We start from the raw sequence: 12,873 nt of genomic DNA, 5'->3' as shown, positions 1-12,873 counted from the left end.
ACTTGCTGTTGCAAGGAGAACAGTTTCGGCGCAGCATCAAAGCAGGAGGACTGTGAATATTCAGGGCGCAGAATATTCTAGGAGGATTCAAGACATTCCACTGTTTTCCCTTGACATGACTCATTCTATGTCCATATGACTCATTCCATGCCTTTATGACTCACTCCCTTACATATGACTCATGCTATGCGGATATGACTCATTCTATGTCAATATGACTCATGCTATTCCCTTCTATTTATAGAGATGAGTCATGTTGACTCAGCCTATGCTCAAGGACCAATCACAAGTCCCCAAGCTAGCTGACTCATCCTATTTTCTCACACTATTGTACACTATTCTCTCACACTATTGTCTATGTTGCCTAGTAACCAGGCAATTCTCCCACCCTATTGTTATGAATTTCAAATTACTGTAGGGTATATAAGGAGCTCAGTAGACAGTCTTAGAGAGAGACCCCCATCATAATAAGAGACCCTCTAAATACCAGAGAGCCTCATTGGTTCAAGTCAGCCTCAGAATCAGTTGTACTACTGTGTGCATCTGTACTGTCTTGGTTCCACAAAGTGCTGGAACAAGCAGTGCTAGTCTGGACTTAAGCTATCTGTGATACCTCAGAGAAGGGAAGGACTTGCAGTACTGTCTGCTGTCTGCCACAGCTAGTCTGTTTCTCTACCGTGAGAAATACTTCAGTCTAGGTTTGGTGTTGGAAGTCTAGTCGTAGACCTCTGGTCACCTGTGTTTGCTCTCTACCCTCATCCTCAGCTAGACTCTGGTAGTCAGCTATTTTGCTTGTTTAGTTATCTGGAGATTGAAACAAAGAGTTTTAACCTCTATAAAGCCTATACTCTCCCTCATCGAACACAAGGGAACTGCTTGACCAACGACAAATCCAGCATTCTCTTGGGGAACTTGATGACTGTGCCACTTAGAGATATCTAGGTGGTATTATATCAATTGCAAGTTCTGCTGACACCGGGTGCCGGTGGACACCTGAAGCCAGTCCCGAACGCGAAGCAAGAACTTGATTCGCTTGTCATCGGGAAGCGAGACTTGCTTCAGCGTTAAGTCTCAAAGGAAACCTAAGTATTTGAAGGTGAAGTCAAAGTCTTGTCCCTTGTCCTTGTGCCAGGGTATGCGAAGTGAACTGATGCGTGCCAGCGCTTCAGCCCTGTCGTAGAGGTACGAAAGGCTCCCTCCCAGCTCAGCAGGCATGGCGGAAGGAAAACAGAAAGTGGCATTGCCATCCACCCACTTTACTGACGGACCAACACCCTTCTTCTCCCAGATGTCCATCGCAGCATTCGCTATGGAGCCTGCATTGCTCTCAGATGAGCAGCAGCCAAAGGGACAGCCGTGGTCAATTCAAAAACCACGATGGCTTTGCATCACAAACCAGGGCTTATGGTCCGGGAGGATCAGGCAGGTGCAGTGAAATTTTGCAGTATCAAGGGTCATGGCTTGCGCGCCCGATGGTGCTGCAGATACCTGGACAGGAGTCTGGCATGAGCATAAGGATTGGGCGAAGGAGCAGCCTAGAATGACAGAGCCACGGGAGAAGGAGCATCCCGGGCTACCAGGCGACACGGGTGAAGGGCAACCCGGTACCAAAGGGTGAAGAGCAGCCCAGGGCAGAGAGCCAACGCTCACAGGCAGTGTAACCACCTGGAGGGGGAGAGAGGAGTGTATGGTACTCACTATGTCTGCAACTTCATGAGCCGAGCTGAAGCGTGTAGGAAAATCTTCTGTCAAGATGTGATCATCTGTAGATGGATGCAGCTTGGAGCCCTTCGAGAGATTCTGACAAAGCCGGAGCTTGCAAGGCTCACCTGGGCCTTGAGGCTGCTTGGAGACAGTAAGCGGCGAGCATTGGAAGGGCCTGAGGATCATCTCGACTTGTTCCTTGGTAAATGGGCCACTGACCTGACCAGTGGCCGCTTCCTTGTCAAGATACTGTTCGATCTTGGTATGCTGGTCGCAAGAAGGGTGATTGGGGAAGATAACTGATTTGGCAAGAGGTATGGAGAAGTCACCCATAGGGAAACCTTGATTGAGCTGTTGTGGCAAGTCAGGATGGGTGTCGGCGAGGTCATGGGCAGCTAGCAAGGTCTCAAAGGCAGTGGAATCATAGGGCCTACAGATATGGTTCTTGATAGCAGAGCAGCAGATGTTGTCAAGATGGACGTGAGGGGTGTCTGATAAGCAGGTCAGACAAGGAGTGCTTGATGAAGGTTGCAAGTTAGGCGGAGGCATTGGGCTTGCACGTCCAGGAAAAAGCGTGGCAGGAGGCAGTGCCGCAGAAGCAACAGATGTGCTTTTGGGATGCTGAGTGCTTGTCGAGGAATTGTCCCCCGTCCCCAGCAACATTCCATCGTTGGCAGATCTCGTCTGCCTTGCCTCTGGCATAGAGCGAACCATTTCGTGCTTTGGCGAAGACTTGTGCGCCATCCGCAAAGCGGTTACTGGAGCAGTCAGGTACGAGGTGCCCCTTCTTGGCGCAGATGAGGCAGACAGAAGCCGAAGGGTCACTCCCGCTGCCCATCTGAAAGGGCAGGAGCAAGCCTCATCCCTGCGATGGTCCTTGCCTGCTGAAACCACGTCCATGGTCTCCTGAGCTTTGTCCTCCCTGCTGGGCATGGAAGGAGCCTTGTGAGAACTTTGACATGAGTGACATGGCTTTAGAGAGAGTGGAGTCGGACTCAGCGCGGTACTTCTCATTGATCTGTGCCTTGACATCAGCATGATGCTCCAGGAACTTTGTGTGGTAATAGGCTGGGTTGAAAGTGAAGGGTTTGATCCTATACTCCTTCCGCAGCTCGATGTCAGTCATGCGGATGGCGGGCCAGACCTTTTCAAGCTCTGGAAGTGCCAGAAACCATCGGAAGTGGTCTTCCCAGCGCCGAACGTATTTCCCGTCACCAATCTCACCGGCAAAGTGGACATAATTGTCCACCGCCTGGCGCCAGTCCCCGAAGTCCATCTTCTCTTTGTCGGGCAACTGTGAGGTGTCCAACATGCGCACTTCATCAGCAAAATGGCAGCCCACGCTAAGGCGCTAAGTACCGCTAAGGTGCCCTTACCAAGCTCCTTAGCTCTAACTCTCTGAGTTTCTTAGCCGATGCTGTAGAGGGCGGCAGAGCAATATACATGGCTCTGTTGATCATAGATGTACATGTAATGTATACCAGTAGCACTAGACAAGGGTGGAGACTCATAATTCGGGAGTTGCTATCATTCAAGGCAAAGGCTGAGTCCATCATGAAGCAGTTTTTGGCACTAACTAGTGTAGCCTTGTAGTGCAACGGTTATATCGTATGGCTGGGTATGGCAGGCGCTGGTTTGAATCCTAGTGGTGGTAGCATTTTTCTGTTCTCTCCCCACTTATTTCTTGCCTGAGTGTTCTTAGCACATTAATCAAGGACTTAGCTAAGTCTCGGTGCTGGGCTCAGGGGGTGGGCCCCCATGACTTAAGACCATGGACTTGGTACTTATTTGCCTGAGATTAGTTCTTAGCTTCGCTTAGACGGTCATGCTGTTTTGCTGATGTTTCGAGTCAAGCTTCATTTTGGGGAGCCAATCACCTTTCTGTAAAAGCAACTTGTGCTCCTTGGGAGTAAAGAGGGTGATCGGGATATACTGGTTATTGTCAAAAAGGGTGAACAGTTCCTTGTGAAACATTCCAAGCTGAATGGACTCGCCCGGCTGGACCTCCACCTCATCATCTGTTGACTTAAGGACTCTCGGCTGCTTGGTAGCCAGGAGCTCTGATGTCTGTTCATCGCCCTTTTCCTGGAAAAGGTGCCACTTGAACTCCTGATAAGCACGATAAACAGCTGCTGAGCCAGGGGACAAGTTGGAGGTATCCAGGTTATCCAATGAGATCTTGTTTGGAAGTGGTGTTCTGGGGTGTCCGTCCTCCTCACCGCCACTGCCGCCATTGTCTTGGACCAAGATCAGCGACACTAATGACAAGGTCCTCAAGAGGGCCGAGAGCACCTGGTCTGACTCTCCGGTGCCAGGCCTTGAGGCAGCCGCTTCCCAGATCTGTACTTTAGTGCTGTTAGCGTTCTGATGCTCCCTATTGACCTCCTCTTTTTGCGCATCCGAAAGCGATGCGACCCAGGTCATCCAGGCCTCAGGGTTTGATGACTTGTGCTTTGGTGGTTGGGAGACCATTTTCTGAATTATGATTGGTGTATTTTGAAAGTCGTGGAGTAGAGTAGAACTACTATTAATAAGGCAGGAGTCATTGGGAGTCGCAAGAGCAAAAGAATACGGCGACGAGCCAAGCTGGCGAGCGACATGTAATGTAGAGAGAAGAGAGAGTGCTGAGCACACCTAAGGAAACAGCCCACGTGGGATGTCGCGTGCTCAGTGTGGGGTCTCTTTGCTCGCCCTTAGCTTGGCTCGACATAAGTCTGAGCCGTTCGTTCCTCACGTCATCCTTGTAGAGCAGAATGGTACTGTACTTCATTTCTGGGGCTGGATGGTACTGTGGATGTATATGACTGGCCCTATAGAGGATGGTACTGTACATGAATGGCTGGCCCCATACATGACACTGTAAATGGTACTGTGAATCATTCCAGGCTGGAACACCGGGACTGTGGATCAAGATGCCAGAGCATTATGAGTGCTATTAATAGAAGTCTGGCCTCAAAAGCTTCTATAGGGCTAAATAAAATCAGGAAAATGTGGAAGATTTTGGAAGATATTGATGGATAGGTATGATGCTGATGCACATTATGTAGTAGGTAATCATCTGCTAAAAATAGCAAAATATGATATGGTAGTCCCCATTTATGTGCTCCTTGCCCTTATGGCATTTATTCCCAGGGGTACTGTGGATTAGTGGGTAGAAAGGTGCAAATGGGATTAATGGCATTAATACACTGCTTGTGTGAGCTATGTGGTTGCAGGAATTTCTATTTCTTACGGCTGGCTCTGGGTCAGTATTGTGCAATTTCCTGGTGCAATACTAGCAAGAACTCTATGCCCCTTTGATGGTGTGATCACCTAATATATGGCTACAGGTTTACTCAAGTGTGGGGGAAGTCTTTCAGTGGTGCCGCTCCTGGAGTGTTCCCCCAGTGACCACCAGTAGGTCTGATGGTCTAGATAGCCTCTCCCTAGTGTACAGAGGGGCATATCACCAATGCACAACAATCCCTGCACAAGTCAGGTCACTATAGATTGAGATATATGGATACACTACCAATCTGACTGAAAAACAAAAAGATGTTACTATACTGCAAGGATGAGGCATCACGTCTTCCTGCAAACACTTGCTCGCACCTCCCAATGTATAGCCCCATGAGATTTCCACCTTATACCAGCCACCTCATTGCAGCTCATGTATTGGAGTTTGTCAGTTTCTGGGACAGAGCTGGAACTCACCTGTAGTAAGCTTGTCCCTAATTGATACTTCTGCTTCTGGTGTACTGGGACCAAGAGACAAGTGGGATGGCAAGGATAAATTTCATGGGGCATACATAGGGAGGTGCCAACAAGTGTTTGGGGGAAGATGTCATATCTCATCCTTGTGGTATAGTAACATCTTTGTGTTTTTGAGTCAGGCTGGTAGTGCATCCGTATAGCTCCATATATAGTGACTTAAATTGTGTGAGAATTGTTGCGCCTTGATGGTATACCACTCTATACACTAAAGAGAGTCTGTCTAGGCCATCCATCCTACTGGCAGTGATAAGCCTCTGGGCTCATCTGACCCCTGAAATTGCAAAATCAACACTTCATCCACACCCTCCAGAGTCTATTCAACATTGCACTCACACGTTCCTACACTATGATTGGCTCAAGACAATGTTGCAATTTAACTCTGAACTTCCTAGAGTCCTCGAGGCAAGCACGGATCTTTCCGATTATTTAGCTCTGAGGTCAGGTGCTCCAGAGTGACTCAGGAAGTGACTTTGAGAAGAATTAGCTCCGGTGACCATGGGCACCTGTCTAGTTGTGAGTCATCCTCATGCCCAACTTCCAGCACTTCCTCCCCTTTGTCTCCATCAAATTTACCCAGCTTGTGAACATAAATTCATGACCATGAGGCCAGTATCAGTCAGCAAGCAGCTGGAGTTTGTTCACACCTGACCCACATGTTACCAGCATGATGGGAAAATTCAGGGCAGGTACTGACACATTAGGAAGATCTCTAGGGGGTAGAGCAAACATGTGGGAGGACGAGGGAGTCATATGGTATGTGGTATAGCAGTGGAGGAGTGTCGAGCAGGTAGGAAGTTGCAGCCTTTATTTGTTATTTATCTCCAGGTGGTTGCAGGGTCATTTCTGTAGTATAAACTGTATGATGCAAAATAAAGTAAAAACAAGTCCGATCTTCACCATTTCAGTGTATCAGAGTTACAGTCTTAGTGACCCTTGAAAGTTCAAATACCTTGAACTTAGCGAATTATAATTGATCCTAGGGGCTCCGGTGGCTCAGTGGATATGCCAGTCCCGTCCTGGGTTTGCTTCGGCAAGCGCCGGCCTTCAGTCACAGGCCATGGTGATAAGCCTCAGGATCGTCTGACCCCTGAAAACGCAGACTCAGCACACCGTACAAGCCCCGCAGAGCTTATTCGACACAGCACTCACATGCCTCTAGGCTTCTATGGGCTCTAAAGAATTGCTCTATTTAGCTCCAGACTTCCTAGCACCCTCAAGGCCTACACAGATCCATTCCATGATTTATCTCTGCGAATAGGAGCTCCGGAGCGACTTAACCAATGCGACTTCTAGATGAATTAGCTCTGGGGCCTGCGAACACTTCTATCGAGAGGTGTCGTCCTCATGCCCAACCTCCAGCACTCACTCCCCCTCGTTTCCATCAAAATACCAAAGGTGCGGACGGATACGAGTCACCATGAGGTCAGCATCAGTCAGCAAGCGGCCGGAGGTAATTAGCACGTGACCTGCGCGTTGCGCGGAGTGATGGGACCGCTTAGGTCAGGTGGCGGAGCGTCGAAGCGACCTCTAGGGGCTGGGACGAGCAAGTGGGAGTGCAAGCGAGTCGTATGGTGCATGGTATAACAGTGGCAAGTGCTGAGCAATCCTGGGGGTAGCACTGTTTATTTGTTATTTATCTCCGGACAGTCGCAAAGCCATTCCTGTAGTATAAATTGTACAAAGTAGGGTACAGGAAAACAAGTTTTGCACTTCACCATCTCAGAGAATTAGCGTTACGATCTCAGCGACCCTCGAAGTTCGAAAGCATCGAACTTAACGAATTATAACTGATCCTAGCTTTGCCAATAGGCCTGACTCGTCAAGTGATTTATCTCCGCCATTGATTTAATTACCTCCGGTGAGTCCTACATAGTGAAATAAAGTTAACCAAGTCTCTCTAGCAATTTCTACCCCTGTGAGCATGATCCTACGACAGGTGTCATTGCTTGCGACTTTGATTGCGATGTTTCGGAGATAAATCCTCCGGAGCATCAACTAGCATTTGTTTCAGGTGTCAAAGTGTTTGTTTTATTTTTCTAGGTCTTCCTATGGACTACCCTATGTCGTCTTACTCCTCCTTCCCCCTTGAACTATTAAAATACCCCTCAGTTGTCTCGGACCGCCTCCACCCATACCGCTAGTGTTAGGTTTATTTCTTTTGGTCCTTGGTGATTGTTGTGTGTCTGTGCATATCAGCAGGTTCGAATCCCGCAGGAACCATCAGGGAGCTTTAGTGGGTATTGCGTGTTTAGCTGAGTCCCACAGTACCATGGGAAATCCTTAATGTCAAAGGCTCTTTCTCACGCGTCTGCGTGAATGCATTTCTTCCTGGAGAGTTAGCGCTCTTCCGCTTACAGTCCGCTACATACTAGATTAGGGCAAAGTGTCCCTAACTGGTGCAAGACCCCTGCGCTATGTGCCCGACTGCTTGAGGCTGTACCAATTGTCAGTTGTCAAGTATGTCATTGTGCCTCTCAAAAACAATAATCATAATTGATCCTAGCTTTGCCAGGTCTGACTCATTGAATTAAATATCTCCACCATTGAATATTAACTCCCATGAGTGCTAGTTTATAGAAATAAATCAACAGAGCATCTTTAGTGCAGTACTACCCAGCATGCACAATCCTATGAGAGGTGTTGATGCCTGCAGTCTGGTCTTTTAGCAATCTTTGGAGATAAATACTCCTGAGCATTGGACCATTGTTTGTTTTAGGCCTCATGGTTTTATTATTCTAGGTCTTCCTATGGACTCCACTACGACATCTTACTCCTCCCTTCTCCCTCAAACTTTATGATTACCCTTCAGTCATCTCATAGGTTATTTCCCTTGGTCCTTGTGGTCCTTGTGTGTTAGTGCATATCAGCAGTTGTTGGGGGAACACTCCAGGAGCACCACCACTGAAGAGTGGCAGGTATTTATCAAGCAGTTGGATTTTCCCATACTCTTGGGTAAACCTGTAGCTATATGTTATATGACCATGCTCTCAAAGGGGCATAGAGCTCTCACTACCATTAGATATAGCAAATGCAACACCAGCTGGACCCAAAAACACAAACATGTCACTTCTCCACAATGGAGACATGTGCAAATGGTTGCTAACATGTCTCCAGGTATGCCCCTTCAATCACCCTGGTTGTTCCATCCCAATGGTATGTCCCAATTCAGGACAGTGCAGCAGTAATGTCAGACAGTCCCAGGTTGCTGCTCAGTCACGGCTGTGTGCCCTAGCTAAGTGGCAACCATAGCACTATGACCTGGGGAAGAGCCTGGGATTGGTGGGACAAGCTGGGTCATTGAAGGGGCATACCTGGAGACCTGTTAGCCACCATTTGTGGGAGGATATCACATGTCTCAATTGGGGAGCAGTGACATGTTTGTGTTTTTGGGTACAGCTGGTGTTGCATTTGCTATATCTAATGGTGCGCTGGGTTCTACACTACAAGGAGGGGTATAAGCTGAAAGCGGTAGCTGGATGGGATCTGGTCAGAATCTCTTGGACTCTTAAGTAAACCTGTAGTCTAACATGGTCATAAAAGGGTGTAGTATTGTAATTTGTATTGGTAGTGCAAAATGCAAAAAGAACAATGTTGGAGCTGGTGTTAAAAGTATGTTTCATCATGTAAGAGAACTTAACAGCAAGTTATCAATATCACCAAACAAACCAGGCCCAGAAATGCAATACATAATTCTTCCACTTGATCTACAAAAATATACAACTGCCATTACGAATACCACAAATGATACAAATACACATGACAATAATACAAAATGGGTCTTGGGACCTCCACAAGGCATTACAAGCAATCTGCAAAATTGTACAAACTGTACAAATGTGTTCAAAATATGCTTCATACCTATACAAGAAGCACAAGGGACACACAAATGCTCTATCAGACCAGTACAAATTCAATACAAATCCTACAAATCATCCACAAATTGTAAAACAATCACCTGCAAATCATCCACAAATCACCCACAAATCATCTACAAATGAGCATAAATCATCCACAAATCACTCACAACTTATCTACAAAACACCCATAAATGACCTACAAATGACCATAGATAGGATGCATAAACTCACCCCATGAAAGATGGTGTGAGATGGCACATGAGGCAGAACGTGAGTTGACGCAAGATGCATCAGTAGGTAATTCCTGTAGTGTAGACATTGCGTTGCACCTGTATATACACCTATATATACTTCCTTCCTTTACGCCACAATATGATATTTCAATTGTATGAAATCCCAGCTGTTAGGAAGCAATGTCCCAACTAGTCGTCTTGAGATAACTGGGCCACATGCCAACAGTTATGTCGTCACTACCTCAGTAAGCGTACTGAAAGGTAGGTCTGGCCGGGCCAATGCAAATGGTTAAGTCAAGAGTCCAGGTAATCGCTGTATTCAACAGGAGGTTGAACTAAGGGATTATTGGAGGTAAAAAGTGTGCTGACTTAGGATTGAACCAAAACCTCCAGGTATGGATTCCTGCTAGTGGTGGTAACCACTTCACTATTTTGGCTTCCTTTACCCTGGTGACTTAGCCCCTTTAATTCTGTGCTTTTCCCTTCCATTTCCCATACTGTACAGTTGGTTCCCATGCTCCCAGGAGAATGCACTCCTGAGTCAAGCTCTCTTCCTTAGCATTAATAGAGCTTGACTCAGGCATCTCTGTGTGTATCTGGACCCTTGCCAGCTTCCCAGTTGGACAGGTTATGAGCCCAAAAGCGCTTCAAGCACTCCTGTGCCAAGTATAATGAGTAATCAGGTTAGGGGGAACTGTTGGAATGGGTAATCATGCTTACTCATCTAACAGGAGTGAGTCCCTGAACTGTCATAAGACCTACCAATACCTAGTGCCTTGCATGAAGGCCATTATGGGTAGTGGGCAACAGTTACAGTGGCGTGCGAAAGTAATGCACCATGTGCTCGACTTTCGATCTACTCGCCACTCCTCCTCATCTGCGTCGACATTCAGTTCAATTCCACTTGTGAATTAACATTTCAGTACCATAGCTATACTGTAGGCCTGAATCAACCCAACTGGATATACAGGAATGAAAAAAGGCAATGTAAAATTGAGCAGGTGGTGCATTACATATGTACAACCGGCTGTAAGACAGGAAAGCCTCTACTACACAATAAGAAACGCAGCAACCGACGGACTGTTTTCAGTACTTGGTATAACCCCCCTTGGCCTCTATAACTGCTGCAACCCGACGGGAATGCTCTTGAATAAACGCTTGATATACCCATATTCGATGCTCTCCCACTCCTCCTGCAACACGGTCCACAGCTCCTCCTTGTTTCACGGGAGGTTGTCGTGAGCACGCACTTTGCGGACTATGTGGTCCCATAAATGTTCTATGATGTTGAGATCCGGGCTAGAAGGTGGCCACAGGAGCACATCGAACTTCTTCTCCTTCAGCCAAGCCTTGGTGTGCTTCGAAGTGTGTTTTGGGTCGTTGTCCTGTTGGAAATAAACCTCCCCCCACTTGAGCCCATGGTCCCTCAATGTCCCCCGGAGCCCCTTATGAAGGATTTCCATGTACATCTTCGAATCCATCTTCCCTACAATCCTAATAAGCCGCCCCGGTCCCAAAGCCGACACACAGCCCCACACCATCACATTCCCGCCACCGTGCTTGACTGTTTTCCTAACAAAACATGGGTCAAATGCTTGACCAGACCTCCTCCAACAGTATTTCCTGCTGTCCGAGCCAACGATGTTGAATCTAGACTCATCGGTAAAGAGCACCCCTTCCCAATCCCCCACTGTCCAATGTTTCCATGCTTTTGCCCACTCCAGACGCTTCTGTGTTGGCTGTGGAAGATACTAGCTTCAGACAACACCCAAGGGCTAGGTCAAACTGTGTCAAGACTGTATTCTGGCATAAGGAATACAAGTGGCAGACTCACCTAGGTCAAACTGTGTCAAGACTGGGGGACACAGAGCGACCTAGGGAGCCCTTATATACTATAGAATACAAGGGCATCAAAGAACAAGGACAGAACAAGGGAACATCGAAATACAAAGAAGAACAAGGATAACAAGGAATACAAGGAATACAAAGGGAGTGGCTCAGAACAAGGTAACTCGGCCAGGAGGGCCTAGGCCATTCCATGAGCCACTCAGTCAACAAAGAGTGACCAAGTCATCAGATCTCAACACTCTGTCCAACTGGGAAGCTGGCAGGCGTCCAGATACACACAAAGATGCCTGAGTCAAGCTCTATTAATGCTAAGGAGTACAGAAATATACAGAGGGACATACCTGAGTCAAGCTCTATTAATGCTAAGGAAGAGAGCTTGACTCAGGAGCGCATTTTCGCTCTTCTGGGAGCGTGGGAACCAACTGTACAGTATGGGAAATGCAAGGGAAAAGCGCAGAGTTAAAGGGGCTAAGTCACCAGGGTAAAGGAAGCCAAAATAGCGAAGTGGTTACCACCACCAGCAGGGATGCATACCTGGAGGTTTTGGTTCAATCCCCAGTCAGCGCACTTTTTACCTCCAATACACTCCCCCCTGACTGGTCACTTCCCCAATCCAAGCATCTTCACCATTTCTAAGACCTTCGGCCTAGGCAGGGATTTAGTCAGGATATCCGCAGGCATGTCTGAAGTCCTCAGGTGGACCATCTTGAGTTTGCCTTTGGCGACTTCATCTCTCAGCCAGTAAAAGCGCAAATCCAAGTGCTTCATGCGGCCATGGTGCTCTGGGTTCTTCGCAACAGACACAGCAGAGAGGTTGTCGATATAAAGTGTGGATGGGGAGGACATGTCATAACCAAATTCAGAGAGTAGATTTTGAAGCCAGAGCACTTCCTGGGCAGCAGAGACAGCACCCACATACTCAGCCTCAGTGGTAGAGAGCGCAACAATGCTCTGCAAGCGGCTGCTCCAGGAGATGGCACCAGTACCCATCTTGATCACAAAACCAGTAGTGGACCGGCCATTGTCCTGTTAGCAGCAGGCAGAACAGGGAAGCATAAGATGGGTGGCCATAAGCACACCAGGCCCAGACACATACACAAACCGAAGGCAAGGTCAATTGCACGGACTAAGGAACAAAGGAAATACAGTGGCTCAGTACATAGTCAAGCTGTTTGTACCTATTTGTCCCAGTGGCTCTGCATCCAATACAACCAAAACCTAACATGTCCAAGTTCCCTCCATGATCAGCATCGACATAGGAGGTAAAAAGCTCAGAGCCAGAGGTGGGTGAATAAGTCAGCTTGTAGTCCAGTGGGCCCTTGATGTAGCGCAACAAGTGCTTGACTGCCTTCCAGTGTTGCATGTGTCCTTCATGACCAACTCCTGCTCCCTGGTCTTGGGGCACATCTCAGAGGACAAGTTCGTTCCAGGGTCCATAGGAGTGCTGACAGGATCACAGTCACTGAAGCCATAGCGCT

The 12,873-nt window shown here is 47.7% G+C and overlaps 1 protein-coding gene across 1 annotated transcript; it reads right to left on the bottom strand.

The window, feature by feature from the left end:
- Positions 1 to 3,519: 3,519 nt before the first annotated feature.
- Positions 3,520 to 4,176, bottom strand: GLOTRDRAFT_126047 (uncharacterized protein; the record flags this gene model as incomplete). Its single annotated transcript, XM_007864461.1, has 1 exon — positions 3,520 to 4,176. The coding sequence occupies one exon, from the start codon at positions 4,174 to 4,176 to the stop codon at positions 3,520 to 3,522; it is 657 nt and encodes a 218-aa protein (XP_007862652.1).
- Positions 4,177 to 12,873: the final 8,697 nt, after the last annotated feature.

Source organism: Gloeophyllum trabeum (assembly GCF_000344685.1).
Source record: "Gloeophyllum trabeum ATCC 11539 unplaced genomic scaffold GLOTRscaffold_00002, whole genome shotgun sequence".
Taxonomy (NCBI): Eukaryota; Fungi; Basidiomycota; class Agaricomycetes; order Gloeophyllales; family Gloeophyllaceae; genus Gloeophyllum; species Gloeophyllum trabeum.
Note: the sequence above shows the minus strand (reverse complement) of the source record. Positions and strands in the feature narration are given on the sequence as shown.